This window comes from Embiotoca jacksoni, unplaced genomic scaffold (assembly GCF_022577435.1).
Source record: "Embiotoca jacksoni isolate LCO1_2020_lvr unplaced genomic scaffold, fEmbJac1.0.p SCAF_4, whole genome shotgun sequence".
Taxonomy (NCBI): domain Eukaryota; kingdom Metazoa; phylum Chordata; class Actinopteri; family Embiotocidae; genus Embiotoca; species Embiotoca jacksoni.
In genome coordinates, this window is record NW_027185392.1 from 7,699,785 (window position 1) to 7,723,866 (window position 24,082).

General features: G+C 41.0%; 2 protein-coding genes across 7 annotated transcripts; one reads left to right on the plus strand and one right to left on the minus strand.

Moving 5' to 3' along the window:
• The first annotated feature begins 892 nt into the window (after nt 1-892).
• Nucleotides 893-9,912, plus strand: ppp2r2ca (protein phosphatase 2, regulatory subunit B, gamma a). Of its 3 annotated transcripts, none has more exons than XM_069168451.1 (10): nt 893-1,129; nt 1,582-1,944; nt 2,397-2,494; nt 2,609-2,792; nt 3,377-3,489; nt 3,741-3,918; nt 5,371-5,535; nt 5,657-5,826; nt 6,418-6,509; nt 9,040-9,912. In XM_069168451.1, exons 2-10 carry the CDS (start codon nt 1,881-1,883, stop codon nt 9,335-9,337), a joined length of 1,362 nt encoding a protein of 453 aa, XP_069024552.1. In that variant the 5' UTR covers nt 893-1,129; nt 1,582-1,880; the 3' UTR covers nt 9,338-9,912. The 3 variants fall into 3 exon arrangements, with proteins under 3 accessions (XP_069024552.1, XP_069024553.1, XP_069024554.1); XM_069168452.1 differs by having other exon boundaries at nt 1,751-1,944; XM_069168453.1 differs by lacking the exon at nt 893-1,129 and adding an exon at nt 1,155-1,171 and having other exon boundaries at nt 1,751-1,944.
• A 1,875-nt stretch (nt 9,913-11,787) lies between these two features.
• Nucleotides 11,788-23,303, minus strand: wfs1a (Wolfram syndrome 1a (wolframin)). 4 transcript variants are annotated; one of them, XM_069168449.1, is made up of 13 exons: nt 22,798-22,915; nt 21,612-22,187; nt 19,927-20,006; nt 18,376-18,520; nt 18,115-18,288; nt 17,755-17,832; nt 17,539-17,678; nt 17,282-17,419; nt 16,889-17,134; nt 15,645-15,923; nt 15,092-15,255; nt 13,676-14,884; nt 11,788-13,184 (listed from the first exon to the last, which is right to left on the minus strand). In XM_069168449.1, the coding sequence occupies exons 2-12, from the start codon at nt 22,180-22,182 to the stop codon at nt 13,693-13,695; spliced, it is 3,207 nt and encodes a 1,068-aa protein (XP_069024550.1). In that variant the 5' UTR covers nt 22,183-22,187; nt 22,798-22,915; the 3' UTR covers nt 11,788-13,184; nt 13,676-13,692. The 4 variants fall into 4 exon arrangements, with proteins under 4 accessions (XP_069024550.1, XP_069024549.1, XP_069024548.1 ...); XM_069168448.1 differs by having other exon boundaries at nt 11,788-13,216; XM_069168447.1 differs by lacking the exon at nt 22,798-22,915 and adding an exon at nt 23,044-23,303 and having other exon boundaries at nt 11,788-14,884.
• Nucleotides 23,304-24,082: the final 779 nt, after the last annotated feature.

The following is a 24,082-nucleotide window of genomic DNA, read 5'->3' on the forward strand; positions in this document are numbered from 1 at the left end:
TAAATTTTTTACATTTTAGCATTTTTGCTTCTTTTTTGACAGTATTTCTTGTTTTGTTTTTTTTACTGGCAGCCATATATATTTTTGGAAAATTAAAATGGCTTTAATTGGACTAATGCAAAGTAGACTACTGTATACTGTGTTAAGGTATTACTGTAAAAAGTACCTGAAAAGCAAACACAAAGCCAGCCATATGTTGTTGTCATTTTAAATGTACCACATCATGCACCCATCCATAGCCAACATCTGTTCTTAATCAAGAAAAACATGCCAGTATTAATAAATGGAAATAGAATGGGTAATCTCACATAGAACATGTGCTCTTTAAAATGTGGAGTTATGGACTTGCAGTAATTGCAGAAAAAATTTCAAGTTTTGTTAAATTTTGAAGAGCAGTCTTATACATAATCAATTTAGGGAAACATGAGAAGGGACATGTACTCCATGTAATAATGAAGGTTGAAAAGAGGACATAAATGCAGCAATGTTTTTTTTTTTTTTAAATATTTGTATTAAGGAAATGCCAAACAGTGCTTTAAATAACACGGGGCTTATCAATGATTCTGTCAGGGTTATTCATTGAGCCTTAAATACACATTGTTGTGTCCTGGAGAGAAATCCTGGCAGCTGTGACCACAAACCAGTCAGGAAATATACTTCCTGTAAAGCATTGTTTTATTATGTAATCCAAATTTTTCTTAAAAAAAAAAAAAAATTCTCAATTTTGACAGAAAATCACATATCAAACTACACACTACTCAGTATTTAAGGGCTCCCTCTGCTGGTCATGGGCTCTACTCATCTCCTGCAGTGGGAGGGTCCACCAGTGACAGCTGTGCTGTGATTGGCTGCTCCAGGAGGAGGCTGCCATGACACAGTGGATGCTGCACAGAATCAGATCCACAGCATCAGCAGGCAGCGGACCTCCATCCTCCTCGTTATCCCTCTCTCTTTCTCTTTTTTTCTCCTCCTTCGCCTCTCCTCCTCTTACCACCACCCTTGCTCTCTCTTTTCTGTCCCTTCTCCTCTCCCTTCAACAGACACACAGGCCTGCTCGCGTGCACTGCAGCAGAGGACCGTGTACACACCAGCAGCAGGAATAGCGACGGCGGCAGCAGCAGGCGAACTGGTAGGTGTGCTGAGGCCTGTCTCCCTCCCTCCTGCAGCACAGGCAAGACATCGCATTCTCCTCTGATCTCCGTCAAGGACTATCTATTTGAGAAGTGTGTGTGTGAGTGTGAGTGAGTGATTGTAGGGATCTTGAAAGTAGGCAGAGAGGACTACCACACCCTGAGAACATTTACTACCTCTGCCAGAGCTACATGGTGTGAATGTTGCGGTGGATATTTTTATACACACACCTTTTTTCATCTTGTTTTTATTTCTATATGCATACACTGTTTGTTGTTTTTCTTGAAGCACTGGGATTTGCTTCAGCTCTGACTAGGCCCGATGCATCTACACACGTGTGTCTTTAATAATGAGTGTGGTGAATGTCTAACTAAGGTCACACCATTTGGCATGCTGTGTGCACGTTTTGTCAGCCCACCTAACGACAGCCCTTCTCTTTCCTCTCCAAAGCTATCTTCATCACCAGCCTGTCCATCCACTTCTCTCTCCTCTATCCTCCTGTGTCTTATTCTCCTCTCACTCCCTTTCCTCCTTTCTGAAATCCCTTTCTCCTCCCTCTCCATTCCTGTATCCATCTCCTCGTCACGCCTCTTCTCCTTCCGGCCGGCTGGTTTCCCAGGATGCCTTGTTCCAGGCCGCTTCGCTAGGCCCCAGCAGCATGGGCGGAGCCTGGGTGGGGAGAGAGATTACGGATTGGACCCTTCCCCTCAGGACGGGCGCGCTGGCGGGTCACCCTCCCTCAGCTTCAGATGGGCGAGGACGCTGAGAGCCCCAAAATCAACCACACCTTCCTGCGAGACTACGTCACTGAAGGTAGAACAGACGGTGTGTCATTGCTGCTCTGTGGTTTCAGATAACACACTGGTATGATTGAAGCGATTCATTTCAGCTTCATGAGTGCATTATTCCTACACTGGATAGAGAGAGTGGATGATGACATTGATCACTCCATGACTGGCTGAACTCGCAGTGAGACACTTGTTGTTGATCCTGTTGAATTTTAAATGTTTTTTTGACATCATATTCTCCTATGATAGATAAACGTTTGATTTATAGTATATTGAAGTGTATAGTCTGTAATGATCTGGTCATTTTTTTTTATTCCCACCTCTGATCTCTAAATTTCCTGCTCCTCATTTTCTCTGTGACCATTTAATATTCTCTCTACTCAGTCATCCCTTTGTCTTTCTTTCCCTTTATATGCTATTTTTTATTCCAACCTTCAACCCGGCTAATTGCCTCCCATTTTCCTGTCTTCCTCTTAGCTGATGTCATCTCTACGGTGGAGTTTAACCAGACGGGGGACCTGCTGGCCACGGGGGATAAAGGTGGCCGAGTGGTCATCTTTCAGAGAGAGATTGAGGTCAGTTTAACATTCTTCACCATATAGGCCAAAAAGTCTTTGTTTAGTTTCTAAACACACATTGAAATGGGGTTCACTGAAAGATGTGTTTTCTTAATGATCTGCCCCGGGCAGTCTAAAGGGGAGTCAGAGGAGGCAGGTGAGACTGGGGACTCTGGGGAGTACAATGTCTACAGCACGTTCCAGAGCCACGAGCCGGACTTTGACTACCTGAAGAGTCTGGAGATAGAAGAGAAAATCAACAAGATCAGATGGCTACCACAGCAGAACGCGGCACATTTCCTCCTCTCCACCAATGGTGAGAAATCAGTGACATTTCAACCTTGAGCAGAAGATCATATGAATTTCTAGTTGTGTTAGATAGAAGTACAACAAGTATACCAACGTGACATTTCTGCCATAAGACATCTACCCTGAGTAGGGAGGAATTTTGACCGTGGTGTCAGTTACGAATTTTGTTACAACCTGCCTCCAGCTCCCAAAATGATCAGAGCCTTGCTTCCTCCCTTTATTACCTTGGTAGGATGAAATAACATCAAGCTAATCATTGGAGCCTCACTTGTGGGTACAGTGGTCTCACCGACCTGCCAATGTGAAAACCACAGAATTATATCTGTGCTTTAATTATACATAGTTGCTCCCAAATCTATAACAGGGATCACAGTTTTCTACCAAAAGTAAGATTTACAACTATGCTGAACAAAACCAACTTTCTGGAGTGTCTTGAATCCCTCCACATAAAGTACAAGACATTAATGTTTGTCCTCTTTTCTGTTGACTGTATATTTCGTATCTATTTAAGCTGTCTGTGACAATTATTGCCATTTTTTCTGTGAACTTAATCAACTTCCTCTGATGTGAAAATCCTGATGCCTGTCACAGATAAGACCATTAAACTGTGGAAAGTGAGTGAGCGAGACAAGAGACCAGAGGGATACAACCTGAAAGATGAGGAGGGACGGCTCAAGGACATCTCGACCATCACCTCTCTGCAGGTACACAGACACACGCACACACCTGTACATGCACACATATATTTTGTTCAGTCAAATATGTATCAGGTTGACATTTGATTGGCAAGTGTTTGCCCTTTATGGCCTTGCTCTTGCCCTTATATGATCCCTGACTCCCATGTCCTCTGATTTTGTCCTTTCTTGTCTTGTCTTTCTATCGCCCCATTTCTTGCCCCTGCTCTTTTTCCTTCCCTCTGTAATTCTTCCATCTTTTTAATCTTTTTCCATCTAAGGTGCCAGTGCTTAAACCCACAGATCTAATGGTAGAGGTTCGTCCCAGACGGGTCTTCGCTAACGGACATACCTACCATGTCAACTCCATCTCGGTCAACAGCGATGGGGAGACCTACCTGTCAGCTGATGACCTCCGCATCAATATGTGGCACCTGGGCATCACAGACCGTAGTTTCAGTATCCTTTGTGATTCTTTAACTCCATTATTTTTTTCAGTTTTTAATTTCATTGCACTCATTACCATCATTCTCTACTTCCTATAACTCTTTAGCTCTTTGATTCTTTTATGTAACTTAATCTCTCACTTTGAGGAGGCTTCTCAGATTCCTCAGTATGACATTCCCAAAACCGTACAAAAATGAAAGCACAAAGCAGATCTTTTTTTCAAATTTATGAAAGTATTACTGTATCATCACAACTAATTTCAAATTTTAACTAATTTTGCAACAGCAATGAGAAAACTATGCTTAGGTAGGTAATAATCAATTTCTGTAAAAGGCAAGAGTGGAAGCGATTTATTAAAAAAAAAAAAAAAAAAAAAAAAAAAACACCTTGTGCATGTATGTAAGCATTTTCCCTTTTAATTGAAGATAATAATTAATTATTTTTCAGAACTCTTTTGATAATTTGCCAACGTATATTGGATTATTATTATTTTTACTGACTTAAAAATAATAATTGCTCCAACCAAAAAATAATCACACTTTGGTTGGAGCAAAATAATATAATTAAATAAACCCTGTATTAAAATACACTATTATATGCATGACATGGATACAATTAATCGTGTGGATGCGCACCATATGCAAATGTGTCAGCAATTACAGTATATTATGTATCTGCATGCGCTCTGATGCTTACTAAAAAAAAGCTCATGGACTGTGTCGGACATGCATGTGTAAAGCTTCTGTTACCACCAATGAAATCAATTGGATATCATTTGTAAATTTTGTCCTTGCAGTACCATCTAACAGGAAAACCATTCATCTAAATCCATACCTAAACTATCATAAACCCATGCCACCTCATGTACAGTAAAAATAATGTACAGTCCTGTTCATCTGAATCCATCCTTGATCTTTATTTAATGTAAACAGCACATGACTATGTTTGGATTTATGTTGCTATCAAAGTGCTTTGTACTGTCCCAGAGTGTGTATTCAGCACAGGCTGCAGCATGTCGGACTGGTTGCATTTGGTGATTTCCCATTCAAATGGAAGCTGACCTAGAAAAGCATAGACGCATCTATGGAAGACGAGTTTAAATAATTCACTCAGCAGTACACTTTCCCCTGAACCACACAGGACTACCACAAATAGAACAGAGAGAGGAGCAGAGTGTGCGTGCATACAGGGGGTTGGTTGGGGTGCTGTTTTCGGGTTGTGATTATAAACTGAGGTGTGAGCGTGACCATGTCGGTAATGAAAAAGAAACTGTCGTCTAAGACTGAAAAGACTCTGAAAAGGAAAATGAATGCATATAAATGATGATGGTGACACTGTGCCCTCTTGTGCATGTGACAAAACATGAATATAGTCATCACACTTTGTGCATCTATGATAGAATTCTGCAGTTGTATGTGTTCAAGGTCTCTGCGTTGTTTGTTCCTTGATGCACCCTCTTCTCAGATATTGTAGACATCAAACCAGCCAACATGGAGGATCTGACGGAGGTGATAACAGCAGCAGAGTTCCACCCTCAGCACTGCCACTTGTTTGTGTACAGCAGCAGCAAGGGAACACTGCGCCTTTGTGACATGAGGGCCTCCGCACTCTGCGATAAACACACCAAACGTGAGCATGTTATAGAGCTTATTTTCCTGCAGTAGATACAGTTTTGCAACATAGAACTGCATCTCTAATTGTATTTATAAATAATCAATAACATACACCTTCCCACTCTGTGTTTGATCAGTTTTTGAGGAACCTGAGGATCCAGGGAGCCGGTCCTTCTTTTCAGAGATTATATCCTCCGTGTCGGATGTCAAATTCAGCCACAGCGGACGCTACCTGCTGACCAGAGACTACCTCACCGCCAAGGTGTGGGACCTGAATATGGACAAAGGCCCAGTGGAGACTTACCAGGTGAGACGGCACCATTTCCTGATCTCTGTCCATGTTTTAGTTACATTTTGTATTACCTGCCTTAATAGCACATGCTTGTCGTGTCCGTCATGTTTTTAGTCGTCGCTGTCTGAAAAATGTAATGATATGTTCTAAAACAAATAGTTCCAAAGCTGTTTGTTGACTTGACTGACAGAAAATTAATCCACAATAATGTTGATAACTTAAGGTGATTGTGGTTATCAGTGGTTTATCAATAACTCATTTGATTGAAATGGTGCAAGATTTACTGAAAGGGGACATCACCCTGAGAATTAAAACAAAATTGTGATGGGCTATTTTTACTTTTTGCAGACATTATAGATGATCTGATGAATCTAACAATAAATGTAAAATGAAAATAATTGTATAGATAGAGACTTGAGTTGTCAGACGTCCTACCTACTTTTGGTATTACATCTGGAAAGGCTGCATAATATAAATGAGATTAGAGCAGGGTGGAGGAGCTGAGTATTGGATCCACACAGAACTTTGTAGATGTCTTGCTCTGCATTTGGTTGATCCACCGTGCCCTCATGTACAGTATAATTCTGAATTCTGTATCATCCCCAGGTCCATGAATACCTGAGGAGTAAGCTGTGTTCCCTCTATGAAAACGACTGCATCTTCGACAAGTTCGAATGTGTTTGGAACAGTTCAGACAGGTAAGTGGCAATGAGGGATAGACAAAGTACAGTATATTTAAGTACATTTGAAAGCAAAGTAAGCGGTTGTGCCAGTTTGTTTGTGCTTACACAGATTCCCTAAATGCTCTGCTTCTGCCATTAGCTGACATTTAAATCAATCCTAAAGACAAGCTTTGCAGACATCAAATCAATCCCCTTGCCTTCAGTATTGTTTGTCCTCTTTTCCTCCTCCTTACCCTTCCATGTATCCCACCCCTTTCATTCTTTTTATTGACACCGTCTATTCAAACCATTCTCAATGTGACACCACATTTTCTCTCCTCTCCTCGCACTGCATGCTGGGAGTTTGGGCGTGTGAGTGTGTGAGCGGCAACAGAGCGTGTGGAGTGTGTCGAGTGTGAGGAGTGTGAATGAGTTTGGGACATTTGGACTGTCTTTTTTTCAGACTTTCAATATTTAGGGCCCGAGCACCGATGGAGTGAAAGCCCTATTGTTCTTCAAGGAATTATTATTCCGCGTTATTATTATTCTCCTCCGTAAACAACATTTTTGGAGGCTTTATCATATTCAAAAACTCATGAAAGTTGGTCCACGCGTCTCTTCCGGTGAAAAATGTTGTATTTTAGTGGAGTTGCGAGTGGACGTGGCCAAATGGCTCACTGGCGTCCCCTAAACTGATGCCCCAGCGGCTCCATTTACCTACATGCACGAAATTCGGTGGACATGTGTATCACACAGAGATGTACAAAAAAGTTCCTATGCAGCCTTACGTCAACTCAACAGGAAGTCCGCCATTTTGAATTTAGTTGCCATTTTAAATTTAGTCGCCATTTGTGGCGACTCACACGTTGAACTTTAACGAACTCCTCCTACAGATTTTGTCGGACCGACATGAAATTGATTCTGTGCACTCTGAACATGTTTGGAATTAAAAGTTATCAAAATAATTTGTTTTCGTCGATCGGTGTGCCCGTGGCGGCCAAAAATGACTTTTGGGTCACTTTTTGCTATAGTATGACTTTTTTTTCATAATTTGGATGACATGCTATAGTATGATTTTTATTTTTTTAAATTTTTTAAAGTCATTACAAAGGAGGGGCTTAAACCCCAAATCTTTGGGTTAAGAGGCAACTTTTCAAGGGGGTCTGCAGTGATATTAAATATCTTTCTGTAATGTGTAGTGTATGCAACCCTTTTTCAATTTCTCCAAACGTTTCAACTTCACTAAAAGTTTAATCACCATCAACAGTACAAGGTGGAATCTGAACCATTAATAGTAACCTTGGTGAAGTAGAATATTTTACCTGTTGAGTTGATCAGACTGTCGGTTGAGTGACTGGAAGCTCAGAGTGAACTCAGTGAAACACTTTCTCTGCCGCAACTCATGCTTCAGCGCTGAAGATAGTCCGGCGGTCTACGAGAGGAAAGTTTAGTCCACCTGTTGGTCGAGAGGGGTTTGGTGTTGGACGACCTGTTTTTAGCCGTCTCACTGCTGTTTGTACCATCTGCACGGATCACCGTGTCAGGCGTCCCCTCTTTCATCACCAATGAACTGCTGGAAAAGGAACTGCACCGTTTCGGTAAGTTTTCCAGCAGGTTCAGAACAGTTCGTCTTTGCTGTAAAGACGCCAGACTGCAGCACGTTCAATCGCTACGAAGACAGGCTTTCATGTACCTGAACGATCCCGACAGGTCCTGGAAGTGTCTTTTTAAGGCGAAGTTTGAAAACGGGTCTATGTTAGTTCTGGTAGTATGAAATGCTTCGAGTGTGGTGATGCTGGGCACAAACTATCGACAAACTGCCGGTTGCGGTGCAGGCGAGCTGGCTTCCGGTAGCGGGACAGGTGCGCAGGCGGCTGGCAGTGAGCGGCCGGGGAGAGACTCCTGGCCGGCTCCCGGCGAGCAGCAAGCTGCGGGTGTCTGCAAATATCAGTCCGCCGATGAGCAGAAGAGTACCTGAAAGTTATTGTGTATTCTGCCAGGCTGAGGAAACCCTCCAACATCTTTGGCTCGGCTGTCCCAGACTGGCTCCACTCTTCATGTTGTTGCAGCGGTGGCTGGGCGGTTAGGGGTGCACGTTTGAGAGCAGTGTTTTTATTGTTGGTCCTAGGTACTCTGCAGCACGGCGCAGGTCTATTTGTTTGACTAACTTTTTGTTGGGTCAAGCAAAAAATTTGCATTTGGCTCACGAGAAAAAAAAAACAAATGAAGGGAACAGGGTCAGTTGATGTGAAATTATGTTTAAAGGCTTGGTGGCTACACGTCCCAAAACAGAGTTTGTGTTTTCTAAAATGGTGGTAAATTTGGACGCGTTTATTTCAATCTGGGGTGTTGGTGTTGTTTTGTGCTGTGTAGATCATTGTTCTCTTGTTTTTGAGTATTTGAAAATTACCCTGTTATTTATCTTTTTTTGTTGGTTTGAGTTGAGTTAAAATGCAAGGGTGGTATGTAAGTACGTGTTCAACATTTATTATTCTTGTTTTCTTGTGATTTTAAGAATTTAACAAATACAGGGTTGGTTAAAGCTCTCCTCTCCTCTCCTCTCCAGCGTGATCATGACAGGTGCGTACAACAGCTTCTTCCGGATGTTCGACAGGGAGACGGGCCGAGGCGTAACCCTTGAGGCGTGGCGGGAAAGCAGCAAGCCGCGGGCCGTGCTGCGGACCCGCCGCGTGTATACCGGTGGTAAGCGTCGCCGCGGCGATGTGGGCGTCGATAGCCTTGACTTCACCAAGAAAATCCTGCACATGGCTTGGCACCCATCCGAGAATATAATTGCCATAGCAGCCACCAACAACCTGTACATCTTCCAGGATCGTGTCAACCCTGAGGCGCAGGTACCCTGACAGGAATGGAAACATGAACAGTGGCAGTACTTCAATCATATTGTCACAGAAACACAAGCAGTGACTCTAATATATTTGGCTGTTTTAGGGAAGGCATGTGGAGTGAAAACCCTTTATGATCACATTAAGTCAAAGTCAAGCTGTTTCACAATTTAGTGAAATGCAGCATCTGTATGAGGTTGGAATAAAGATAACATGACAGTTGAATTGGTTTGATCCACAAGGGAGTTGTATAGTCGTTTTTTCAACACTGCGATGAACTCATATCTCTAGTGCCCATCAGGACATGTTTTTTGCTGCACTCTACTCCCACTTTTTGATGTTTGTGTAACTGCCTCACTGTGGGGGCAGTAGAAGAGGTGCAGGGACACCTCTCCATCTGCAATGACTCAGTGCTGTTGGTCATGCAATGCTGCACTCGTCACTAACCTGCTCTGGTAATGTTTCACAAAAAGATGGACGGTATGTGCAAGGTAGCAAAGAAGAAAGAATGTCTAATGCTATAAAACACACAGGTCTTGAGTTGACTGGATGACTTTACCAGACTGCATCTAAATACAAGCATTTTTTCACTACTGTTGAATATTAAGAATGATGTTATTGTACAGCTCTTCACAACAAGCGCCCTGAAACTTTTTTTTTTCTCTCTTTATAGAGTGACAACAGCAACTGAACCTCTCCTTTAGAGCAGTGCTCTTGGAGATTGCACGCATATTTGACCCATAATCTTTGCCCTATTCACTTTGCAATAATAGCACCAACAGAAACACAGTGCAGCAGTATTCCTGCTTTAAAACATGAGCTCCTCTTCTACAGGTAACATGTACACTCTTTTACTGTCAGCTGTAAATAGTCTGTATGGTTTTGTTTTTTTAGGCAGTACTATTTTTGGTTCCAGAGAGCTAAAAGCTGTATTTTGTCAAGTACACTCTAAATGAAGTCGAGATCTCATTTATAGAAAGGTTGTTAAATTGAGCCATTTCAGATATTTTCTTGTAGCAGTACATTAATAGTTATTGTTGGCTGTGTAGAGGGCAGGTTTAATTGTGCACAAAACAACACGTAACTGTTTTGTTGTATATATTAAGCCTGTATTGGGTTTTGATTGCTGTATCATGCTTGTTTCCTGTCTAAAATCTCCAGACATAAATATGATAAATTATTGCAGTTGAGGGAGGCGGTGTGTTAACGTTGAACTCTCTCACGTATCTGGCTGAAATTGGTGATCGAATTTAAAAGACAAAAATATAGTTGATGTTAAGTGTGCTATTTTAAAATGTGCAGTGTTCATTTTAGAATGCATAAGCACATTTTAATCTTGCAATCAAGAAAAAGTTGGAATCTAAGCACATTGTTTATGAGCCCTGATTCAGCTAATCGAGGTTGTGATGACAAAAGTTTGTGTCCAGTGTATTTGCAGGTCAGAGGTTATCATCAGTGCAATAGCTCATTATGTACATTACTGAAATGTGTCTAACATCGAAACAATAATTTCATGTGAATTTATCATACCACAGGCTCATAATGTCATTATACCGTATACCTCACAGTGCCACATGCTACTCTGGGGTGCGACACTGAAAGCCTAGGATGTACAGCAATAGGGTGATGTCTGTGTTGGACTGAATAGTGTGACATGATTTGTTTTTAAGTGACCTTGGCCCTGATGGGATTGTTGTAAGTGGTCTGGGTGTGTAGGTGGAGAATAGAATCCGTGCAGAGTTGGAACATATCAAGTCCCTTTGCACTTTTTCAAAATCTGAAATCTATTGGATCAACAATAGTTCACTGTGTAAATCTTAGACCCAGAGAAAAGAGGAAACGTCGTATCTGTTCCACTTGTTTGTGCTCACCTCACTTTTCTCCTCTTTTGGTTTCAAAATCACTGTTTAAAGACATTTATGTTAACAGCCAAGGGAGTTTTCTTATAGCTGTATATGTTTTGTTCTACACTGTCAGCTCGTGTTGTTGGATGCAGACACAATCTTGCATTAATTGGACTTAACAAAATGTACATCACAGCAAAATCCACCCACCACAAAATGGTTTACAGGCCACCTAAAGCATCATACAAGCTCCGGGGCTCAGCCCTCCAGTGGTGAACCGTAGTGTAGAACAAGTCAGTTGTAATCGCATCATAACCACCACCACATGCAAACAGATAGAGGATTTGTGTCCAGGAGCACAGCAGCAGCAGCATGTTGCCATTACTCAAAGCTATTAGCGTGTATATCTATCATACTTAAAAAAAGAAGAAAAGAAGACAAATCTAACAGTACAAAAACATAACTCAAATGAGGTGAATGAAATGAATGTGCATTAATAAAATAATATAAAATCTGACAAGCACATTGGATCTTTTTATGTCTGTCTGTCTGTCCACATTTAATAGACCACCTTTTTTCTCATCACTATTAAACTCTGTTTGAAAAAAATCTTTTTACAAGGGATTTTTTTTTTCCAAAATCAAGCACTTTAATGATAATTGGCAACCCCGGTAACTCCAACAAAAGATAAAAAGGCACTCATATTCAGAGTATACAGGCTTAATAACAGCAGTTCTCATTCAGAAGTAATTTGAAATTGCAGTTTTTGTTTACAGGTAAAGAAGCTTTCTTATAAAGCATTTTTCAGATAATTAGACTTTAATCTCTGATTATTTTTTGAAGAATTATCAAAGAATTTTCCTCTTTCAATATCTATCCTTGTCTAAAAAAAATTCAAAATCACCATGTTTTCAGATACATGGTTTTTACTTTGACATTTAGTGTTTTGATAACAAGAACGTCTCTAAACTAGCATGACATCCAAGCAATCTAAATGCAACATAATTTCAATTCCAAAAATTCCCACTACTGATGCTCTCTCTCTCTCTCTTTCTATGGAATGAACACACTAGAATGTTTTGTTAGAAAAATAAAACTTCATGCAAGAACTAGTGATTTATGTTTAAAGAAAATTACACCCAGAAATGGACCTCTAGTTAAAATTAGATTGATATAAACATAGATAGTAAGACCTATCATGGGCCATCGCATCCTCGATGTGGTATTTTGATGCGAGCTTATGTAATACAAACAATTAAACTATAACTTGAAAAGTTTGCAAATCTGTAAAACTATAAATTATTTTATGTTTTATGTTAGCTTTCCAGAAACACTTCTATGTGCATTGTAACCTAAGATTCACAATAAAAAAATAAGATTAAGACCAGAAATATTTAAGACCACAAAGCAACAAAATGCTGAGCAAGCCAGAAACATACAGAATATTCTGCCACGCAATTTATGTTATACTGGAGGTACATATTAAAAATGCACTAATGTAAAAACAGACTGTGCATGCAAACATATTCACCAAACACAAGAAAATCCTAGACAGTATCTCTGCTGCTCTATCAAAAATAAATTTCCATCCATCCATCCATCCATCGATCATCATCCTCTTATCCGGGATCGGGTTCGCGGTGGCAGCAGGCCAAGCAAGCTGACCCAGACTTCCCTCTCCCCTGCAACATTTTCCAGCTCATCCCGGGGGATCCCGAGGAGTTCCTAGGCCAGCCGGGAGATATAATCCTTCCAGCGTGTCCTGGGTCTTCCCCGGGGTCTCCTGCCAGTTGGGCATGCCCAGAAAACCTCCAGAAGGAGGCGCCCAGGAGGATCCTGATCAGATGCCCGAACCACCTCAGCTGACCCTCACCTATGGTCACGAGCTCTGGGTTGTGACCGAAAGAAGGAGGTCGCGGCTACAAGCGGTCGAAATGAGTTTCCTCCGTAGGGTGGCCGGGCTCAGCCTTAGAGATCGGGTAAGTTGCTCGGACATCAGGAGGGAACTTGGAGTTGAGGCGCTGAGGTAGTTCGGGCAAAGATAAATGTCACTCTGGTAATATATTTTTTAAACAAATGTATAGTATCAACAAGTGTTCAGAAGGGGTCACAGCACCCAAGCATTAGTTTCCCTGTATATGCAGTAATTTAGCACCATCAAATTACAGGCTTTCATCCAGTTCATCATAGCAGTACTGGAAATTGAAATGAATAACTTTTTGTAAGCTTGGCTCTGGGTAAAAATAGGCAAAAAGGGATCTGACCATTCTTGATCTGCTGTACATGAAGTGAAATAGTAAAATATGTGTAAACACATGCACTAACAGGAAGTACAATCAAAAATATAGAATAATTTTTGAGAGGCTATTAGCTTGTTGAAATAACAGCTGCAGATCCACATTAGATCAATCTGTAAACAATTTTCTGTTACATTATGAATATTACATAATTTTTTTTTAAAAAGGCTAACATCCTGAAGAGTTTGAAGTAAGTCATTTTTACTTTTGCTTACCTGTCATATTTTTTTTCTCAAGCAGTGATTTTGGCTGACATGAACGGAGAAAAGAAAAAATCAAATGCAAACTTTAGGGCTCTCATTGTGGTACGTCTCCAGTCTCTCTCAATCTTCACCTGCCTCCCTCCAGTCAGAAGTGAAGAAACACAGTCCAGACAGTGGATAGCCTTCAACTCAAAGGCCGGAGCTCTGGTTCCGAGACGTCCCTCCAGCTTGGTGCTGAACTCCACCATATTACCGGGGTTCAAATTTAGCAGAACTTGTCTGAACTCATGGCTGGCCATTAGGATTACATCTGTGGCTACGTCTTCTGTCTGTCCACTTCCATCCCGGCTCATCACCACTGTCACCTCAAATCGGTGGCTGTCAAAGCGCTTGATATGGCAGGTGTGTTTGGCCAAAACCTTGATCTGACACAACTCTTCCTCTTCTTGCATTCGAAGCAGCAAAGGCAGTGAAACAGTAGCGGATGCAGAACTGGCTGCTGCACCTGCAGCTGTTAAGTTTGAAACTGTGACATTCTTTGGCTCACATTTGGGATACGTTTCACCGTACAAGCAGCGCAGCCAGTCTCCCATGAACACGGGCAACATGTTGATGACAGACTGTGCCCCGTTCTCTGTCTCGGCCACACGGACATGCTTGAAACGCCCGGCCCAGGTGACTCTGTGTCCATGCAGGTGGCTACAGAAGATCTGTGTCTGGGCCATGCCTTTGGTTTCCCAAGCAGGGGGCCCGCAGCTCTGGCTGTACTGGCTCCAAGTCAGGTTGGAGTTGTACACCTTCTGTCCCTCTGCATGGTACACATAGATTGAGAAGAGCAGGATCACCATGGAGATACACAGTAAGATGAGTTTGACGGGGCCACGGTGTGTCAACGAACGGACGACATCAAGAATAGACATGCTGAACCGTGTCCAGAGCCGTAGTGTGACAGGGATCGCGCATACGACCAGGGTCACAATCACCTTTGTCAGTTCCAGCTCCAGGAACCACTTGAAGAGCTGGATGAAGAGCATGGTGGCAAGGCCAAATGCCAGAACAGGCAGCGCAAACAGGAAGAGAAAGTAGGCCACACATGTACGGATTAAACCCACAGCAGAGGAATTCTGGAGGAGTACCACTGAAAACTCACACCACATGAAGCACACGAGGTATGGGACCAGGAAGCAGTACGTCCCCCGGAAACCACGCATCCTTGCCATGCTAAGGTAGGAGAAAGAAAGACAGAGGAAGGAAACAAATTTCTGGGATCACTTTTAAGTGTTTTTGTCACAACACAGGGACCGAAACTGTCATTTTCGGTGTAGAAAGATAAATCAACAAGGCAGACAGGAGTAAAAAAAACAAGTTAAGACTTATTGTGAGGCAAATGACCAATACTGTATGTCCGACAGTCCAAATTCTGCTCACCTGAAGAACAGGTAGAAGAGGTAAACATACAGCAGGCAGGGGAGACTGAGCTTAAGCACCACAGACTCTCCAAGTGGCAGTGTGGTGAATGTACGTCCCAGGAAACGAAGCACCGTCTTGTCCTCTGGCAGGAACTGGGTCAGGCAACACAGAGATGAACCTACCTGGATGGAAACAAGTACATAGATAAACTAGATTAACTTTGAGAGTGCTGCTTTTGTTTCAGAATCAAGTAATATCTGGATTTCAGGTGAGAAAAGATTTCTCTGCTGTATTTGTGTCACATTAAAAATACTATAATGCTGCATGTTTTCAAGTAAAATTCATTTCAAACAAACCTCTTTGTAACTTGATTTTAAAACAGCTGAAATGAATGAACAGCAGTGAATGAATGACGGCTTCTTGAAAATTAGAAAAATTATATTACAAGCTTAATGCGGTATAAGATTGTAGTTGTGATGGTCATAATGCAAAATATGCAATGAAATTTGCAGTTTACAATACCGACATGCAAAACAGTGATTTTAATCATTGAATTGCTCATGTTATCCACCTCTATGACCATTGCCCGGCGTGCATATGTTGCAGCAGTTGGGCTAAGGCTGTGGTAGCTGACAGCAGTAAAGAAGATGGCCACAGTGGAGAGCTCAGAGCAGGGGATCCAACTCTTGTCAGCAACAGGGAAGGAGAAAATGACGAAGAAGACGGAGAGGATAAAATAGAGGTATGGTTCGAGGTTGTTCCAGCCAAAGTTTGTCTCTGCTTGCTCTACATCAAGGCCGGGTTCAAAACGTGTCAGCAGAGATGTGAAAGCTTTGAAGTTCTCCCAAGTCTAGGAAAAGGAAACGGTTGTTAAATTAAAGGAATTAAGGCATTGCAGAGAAATATAGCCCTAAATAAGTTGGATTTTTGAAAACAAACTCTAAATGCAGAATATGCAGCATTTCAACATCCACTAATCACAACCTATTTGGAGACTATGTTATAGTTATGTCATATGCACATAATCAATATCTAATGGCCTCTGTACAACATTACTTGACTTTTACGATTACGGCTGGGTTTTAATTATATGGCTTATCTGTGTATTTCCAAAACTAAACTAAACTGAAGCCTCACATCCATATAATTAAAACCACTGACAGGTGAAACATTAAGTCAAGGGCCCAGCAATAAATCCTCCCTTCCTAAGAATTATAATGTTCAGATGTTTTAACATTTAATATCTAATATTTTGTTAACCTAATTCACTGACATGAAAACATATTAGGAACCCACTCAGTATAGCCCAGTACAGTTCAACAGCACCATTAATTACAGTCTCCAAAATAACCATTTAAATAAATCACAACAATCTCAATCAGACTGAATAACAACTGTACATGAAATCCTTATGAAGGAAGGATATATTGCAAGGTTGTTCTCTTAATGCTCCATCTGTCAGTAGTTTTAATATTATGGTGGATTGGTGTATATTCGGACACATATTGTGGTCGCGGTTACAAATTTACATTTCATAGAAGAGTTTATTTAGGTTTTATAAATTCTATACAATGTCATAACTAAAGAACCTTCATCGATAATTTAGCAAATGTGACTTAAGAACCCATATAAATAAACTGAAACACCACCAAACTGAGTTTGGCAACTTGCTTTACTGGCATAAATTGTATTTTAAAAAAATTAAGTAAATATAACTTAATGTATTGTGAACTGAATAATGAATGTACTTTAGTATGTTCTGGCCATAATATTCATGCTGGGAAAAATGACTAAAGAACAACAACAAAAGTTGACCTTGCTGCTCTGCAAAACACGCAGAGTGCAGATTATCATGGAGATGAAGGAGAGGTAGAACACCACCAGAGGAATAACAAAAGCAAACAAGTCAACTGTCAGGTTGCTGATGATGAAGAAGAAAATGAGAGCGTTGACGTGCTGAGTAGGGATAACTGTGCTCAGCCACTGGACACCGGCCCGCGATGCCCAGTCGACAAGGTGCTCCTTCATCTCAACAACTGCATGCAGTGGGTACTGCAGCATCTGAGGTGAAGAGAGAAAGACACAAAGGTGGACATGAGTGTACAAAAAGTTAAAAATGAATTAAAAAAAAAAAAAACTAGAACAAATGACATTCATCTGATTAATTTAATACGTAAAAACACAATGAACGAGATCAAACAAGGATACCAATAGGCGTGATTGCATGTCCATGGCCTTTTTAATGGCACCGGTCTGCTGGGAGTCCAGCATTATCCCACTTCGGCCAAAACTCCAAGAACTTCTGTGGGGCCTCTTGTATCCTGATGGGACTAACTCAGTCTTGTGCTTTAAAACACGATCAGAGCAACATATGCACCAAATCAAATAATTGAAACGGAGAAAATACATGACCGTATCCTTATGATGACACATTATAACTACTGTTGCTGGTTGGATCTTTTTACCTCGTCATCATTGTCATGAGGCGCAGGGCTTTTGGTTTTGACCGTGACCTGGCTGTCGTTTTGGGGGGAAGAAGAGACAATACCTTGTGCATACTTTTTAGTCATCTCAACAAAGTCATCCAGGTCCACCAACTGTCTGGCTAAGAGGACACAAAAAGGGCAGTTATACAAAAGAATACACACATTTTTCTGTTTCTCTCTTAACAGGATACCTACATTCATTGCTGACCATGTTCTCCAACACTTTCTGGGTCTGGCCTGAAGTTGGGCCAGCAATCCTGCTTGGAGTGCCACCTGTTGGTGAGGAACAACCACAGCACCAGTGAGTTGCAAACCTTCCCCTATGTCTGCTCGTAATGGGATACTGTTCACTGTGACAGCTGCAAACACTGAAATCACAAATGGTAATATGTGTTATATTTAACAGCAATAGTAGATATCATATTGCTTTCTGCAGCATTCTGGGTGGCCTGTCAAACACCAGACAGGAGAGTTGTCACAGTGTGAAAACTACTTGGTGTGGTGTTGATGGTGTCTTTATCCTCATATACATCATTGTGTGGGCATGCCTCCTACCCGGCATTGCGTTGACCTGGCTGACATTTTCCAGCATCTCAGAAACAGCCACCTTGTTCTTCCTGTCAGGGTTGAGCTTCCAGTACATCATCATGGCTGCTTTGCGTACTGCCAGCTCGAACTTACTCTCTGTCGACAACTTGCGCACTTCAGCCTCATTCTCTGGAGTGATTCCTTGTACAAGACGATACACCAGTTAGGGAACTACAAACATGAAGACACAAACTCACACATGCATGTCATGAATTCTGCAACATTAACCTTTTTTCTGGATCCAGCAGTGCTGCAGTACCCTCGCTGCACCCTTTCTTCCCTGTTTAGCTGCTTTAATCAGCCAATTAACAGCCATGCTATTATTTAATTCTGCATCCTTCTCTTCTGCAAGAATCAAGTAGTGCTGACCCATCTGAAACAACACCATAGAGAGGCAAAAAGGGGTAGATTAATTTAGTTGGAGTGGCCTTGGTCTAACTATCTAAAGTATAATCAGACATTAAGTTTACTTTAAATTTACTGCAAGCATTAGAAATGGGATATAACAAAAAACAAATGCATGAAAATCCTTCAAAATAATCAATGAATTATCACATTAACCCAAATAATTAGTTTATAAATAGTATTAGGGTACTTGATGTGATTATATTGATGATAAAAGTTGCTTTATGCTCACTTGCATATAAATAAATACAAGATCTGCCAGTGTAGGTCGTTTTGATTTGATTTGCTGAAATGTTGAGCTCACCATAGTTGAGGTTTCTGCCTTCACCTCAATACAATTTCATATTTAGTTGCAGTGTTCACAGTGTTGAAACATTTATTTCAACAGTAATATCTATTTCCAGAAACATTACTTTTTCTAACTGGACTATAGGAACTCCTTCTTCAGTAGAAAGTTGTTCCAGTCAAAACAGTTCACAGTAAAACTCCTATAACGCACTGACAGATGACTGCAAGTCCCATAATTCCCTGTTCCTGTGGCCGTCAGTGTCTCTTGGAGCAGAGGCCCAGCTGCCATATCAAGTGTCTGTTTTCTAATCTTAACTGTCATTTCATAACTTCCTTCAGTTATTCTCAAATGTGTTCGGTTGTAGAGGATGAGATGAGTGTTCATTTGAAGTGGTTCTGCATTATTGTAATCCTGTGTATAAATTACCAACAATAATCTCATAAACCTGCTTCACTGGCATGAATTTTAAACGAGCTGCCAGAGCATCAAAAAATTAAGTAAACAGAATGGATTACATTTATACAGCAATAAACACAGAAGTGTAGCATGTCTGTTACAATGTATAGCTTGTCCATTGAAACATCAGACATCGGTGGGGTGCCTGACCCATTCCTCACTGCATGTATCCAACAACTGCACTGATGTGGTGACGTGCTTTGACGTGTTCACTTCCACACACACCCTGTCCTTATTTAGGTGATGGGCATCTGCAAATACATGTACATGACATACAGCATGAGAAAGTTGAGGCCATGTGAGTAGACTGAGGAATTTACCCTTTCAGAGCTGGTGGTTATTAAATGATTCCCCTCCAACTCCTTCCTTGTATTTGTAAGTGCTGGCAGTCGATGAGGGGTAAAGAATGTGAGTCTTTCATTATTACTTGAACAAATTTAGTACATGCTGCAATACCCTGTCACAGTCCTTTTAATGATTTGTTAGTGTGAGTGTACTGGTGTATTACACTGAAATCCTGGGATCATCTTCCAAATGGCCAGAAATAGAAACACACTCACATCCAGACTTGGTGTCAACAAGCAGGACTGAAAACAATGCCAAGTGCCAGTCTGGGTACTTTAACTCACCCGGGTCTGAGCCCTGGCATCACCAGCTTTGGCCTTCTCCTCCATCTGCTCCACAGACAAATCTTCCTCTGTGTCTTCATCTGAAGGAGAGGAGACAAGAGAAGATGCCTTTACCATACAGTTTAATTTTAGTCAATCAAAAACTTCTCTTTAAATATCCTCACTTTATTACAGGAGCATTGACTTACTGCTAACTTTGAAACGTATTGTATTTAAACATTAGTGACGATAAATCCCACGTGACATACATCTTATAACTTGAACATTTTAAACATGTCTGCATCTGTCTGCCGACAAAGATATTCTGCGACACGACCCCGGAGCTCCAGCAACACCGTGCCCATCTTTTTGCATAAAGTTTAGTAACTGTTAACTGTCTTCCCAGTGTCCTTTAAGCAAAGGGGCTCAGATTCTTCATCTGTAGCCTCTATTTAAAATGTTATGACTTCTCATGCACAGCAATATTTCACTGTTGTTGTTTTTCCAGCAGCTCTGAAATATAATATCAGTAAAATATCATACAGTTTAAATGTGTGTCAGTATCATTTTCTCTGAGGAATTTACAGAAAAAGACATTAGCATTTATGTAATAACAGAGCAAAGGAGCTCACACATGTTCAGATACACCAAGACTAACAGCCTGTAAGATAGCAGGTCATGTGTAGTTTGATCTAGATTAGCAGGTTTCATGCCATGTTTGCATGCTAACATTTGCTAAGTAACACAAAACACAGGGTACATGAAAGACTAATGGGAATGTTGTTGTTTTTTTTAACAGGTATTTAGTCCCCATAAATTACTATACTTGACAAATGATATTTGGACCTGATCATGATGCCTAATAAAAACTCCCTCCAAGGACGAACTATGATTTTACATTTCAGAGGGGGACTTGAATTTGTGCATCGAATTCCATGAAAATCCAGCCAATAATTGTTGAAACATTTCATCAAAAAATGCGAACCTAAAGTCAGTGCTGAATTGTCAGATATCACCCAAGTCACAAAGATTTCTCAACTGCGCACTATCGATATCTGTAACAGATTTAATGCCAACCCACGCAATAGTTGCCGAGACATTTCAAGTAAGACCCATACATGTCAAACTGCAGCTTAGGTTACAAAATTATGGCAATCCATTCGTAGTTGATGAGGCATTTCAGTGACAGACTGGCTAAGTCTGTATGTGTTGCAAGCTGACAAACTGTACGTCAGCATATTCACTACTTCTCACCTGCCATTCACACAGTAATAATGCATTGTTTGCAGAGGATTTGTTTTTTCCTCTCCTAAAAAAATTCTTTATAAAAAACACAGTAGTAAAAATGACTACACAAGCAAGAATCTAAATGTGTTACCAATTAATAATAACATCATACATCGTTCATATTATTTGCTCTGTTTGTTTCATTAATTGCAAAATTTGTGTAAAGCACTTTTGATGCAAGAATGCTTCACAAAATCTTTTACAACAGAGGATTTAAATGAGGAAAAAAAGTTATCGAAAGGGATTCTCTATTCTGCCCAAGAGTGATGTTCATCACGGTCAGGGTTACTCTGCTGCACACGGAAAGACATTTCAAAACATAGCAAGAGGCTTATCACCTCGTGGATTCGTGGTCTGACTCTGTGTCATCAAAACTCACAATGTGACATTTGATCCCAAACTCAAAATGACATTCTTACCCTCCTCATCATCATTGGCCTCTTCTTCGTCTGCTTTTCTAAGTCTTTCCTGTATTATCACACGCTTGGCCATGGAAGCAAAAGTGCATTTCGTCGGGGTGGGGGAAGAAGCTGCAGAGGCTGTAGGGGAAGCAGTAGTGGAGGAAGAATCTAACGGAGGTTTTTGCGCCAAGCCAGAGGAGGCAGATGTGAGCTTGGAAAAGGGTGAAGGTTTGGAGATTTGAGGGGTGGAGCATTTGGGAGAAATAGCCAGTGGTGCTTTGTTTGGAGCAGGTAACTTGGCTTTAGATGTGAGGTTAGAGGATGCAATAGCAGATAAGGGCTTTGATTTATCTAAAGAAGGAGGGGAATCCATCAGTTTAGAGATGTTATTTGTTAATAATGGAGAAGAATGAGAGCGTTGTACGCCCTCTGAATAAGATCTGTTGTGCTGAGAGGAAGCAGCAGAGATGTTATTGGAGATAGGCGACGGAGGAATTTGTGTTGGGGAGGGACAAGGAGGTCCATCCAGGTCAGGGTTTGACCCCTGAGTGTTTACAGCAACGGGTGTTGATGGCAAATCCTTCTCCATCTTTCCTGAAATGAAAAAGGGTGAGAGTCATGTCAGCTAACAACAACCACTATGTAAAATAATCGTAATTTCAAATAGTGAGTCATGGCTAAGTGAAGACAGCTGGGCATTAAACTCTCTGAACTCAGTCAGGAGTCTGGAGTCTTCCTCCAGATATTTTACACTTAAAATATGACACCTTCCCTTTGGCAGGAGATGGTTTTGACAGGGAAACAAATATGACTGAAACCCTGATCTATAAAAAGAGAACTAACATTGTGAAATACGAAACAGGATCATTAATAACTTTTCAATAGCATGCAATTAAACAAACAGGAGGTAAATAAGCTCTGGCACAGGAGCAGTTATTGATAATCAAACTTCGACAGAAAAATTTGGTGTAAAATAAAAATCTAGAAAATTGAAAAATTTCGGGAACTCTGTAATTATTCAGTATAATAGCATCGCATAAGAACTCTATCGAGTTTCTCTCGTCCTGCCCACACAGACACTGCGTGAGTCCACACGGTAACCATTAACAAACTCCATGCCAAGTAAATTCCCAACACTGCCACCAAGAATGCACACGGTAAAAAAACAACAACAATAGGCCTAATAATTATAAAGAGACATTACTTGCAAACGAAATGCGCAGATATCGTCAGGATACGAGACAGCAATCCTCCCGAATTTAAAAGCTGCATGTGGACTCCATGTTGGAGTTCAACCAACCCGTCCCTAACAGCCCCGCGAAACCAGAGACGCACATTTGTTGCCGTCAAACTCTAGTCTATAAACAACACCATAACTTTATGGCCCGCCCTCCTAAAATAGGCTCTCCGTTATAGGGAACACTAAATGTCCTTCAAAAGACCGACTCACCTGGTTGGTTATTGGCTCATACTTGCTTTGCAAACCTGAGATCGGTATTGCGAAGGATTCTCACAAGTTGTGTCACCTATTTAAAAATGTACAGAATCCAGTCCCACGTAGTATTAAAAAAAACAAAAAACTAAAACAAATCAAATCTACAGCTTTGAAATAGTCAGTCAAATCTATCCAGTGCACACTCCATGTGCCGTTATTTTAGCTGCAACCACAGTGGTCTCTCTATTTAAGTAGATTACGGGGTTCCAGGTCAAATGTAGGCCGATACTTAATCGAGTGTATCTCTCTCCCATATGACACCAGGCAACAACACGACTGGCCTATGAGATGTGGGGAAAGGGACGTGGTCTAATAATAAAGTGATACTATAATAAGGGCGCAAATCATATTAAGTGATCCATTTGTATGAAACCATGACGTATGATGAATTCCTGAATGTTAACCACAAAGCAAATTGAAGCCGCTCTCATCTATTAGCAACATGTAGCCTATATTGCATGTGGGCAACAGTTTTATTAGAATAACTGCTTTATATTTGTATGATAAAAGACGATGTTCACCTTTCAAAGTGGTTCATCATCATAGATCTACCAGGCCTTTCTGTGTTGTATTTCTTCTTCTTTTTTTTTTTTTACGCATCATTTTACAGTGATTAGATTACTTTTAATAGTCCGAAACGGGAGTCAATGATGTACCCTACATCAATTTATGCATTTCATCATCATGATTTGTTCTTCTTCTTATTTTTGTTACGTAACCTAATAATGATGACGATAATAATAATAATATTAATAACGTGCAGTAGCGTACTCTGAACATATCTTCCATACATGTGGTTTATATATTTAGAGCTCGTGTTGTTGCTGTGCTTCATGCCTGATGCGCGTACCCTGTGGGAGCTGTCCACCTGCTTCAGTACTGAAATACAACAGCTCACAGCTTCTCTCTCTCTCTCTCTTGACCTTTCCCAGAATCCCCATGAACTATTTGAAGGAGAATATGTTGATGCCTAGAACTAGCTTTTCGTCCTCAG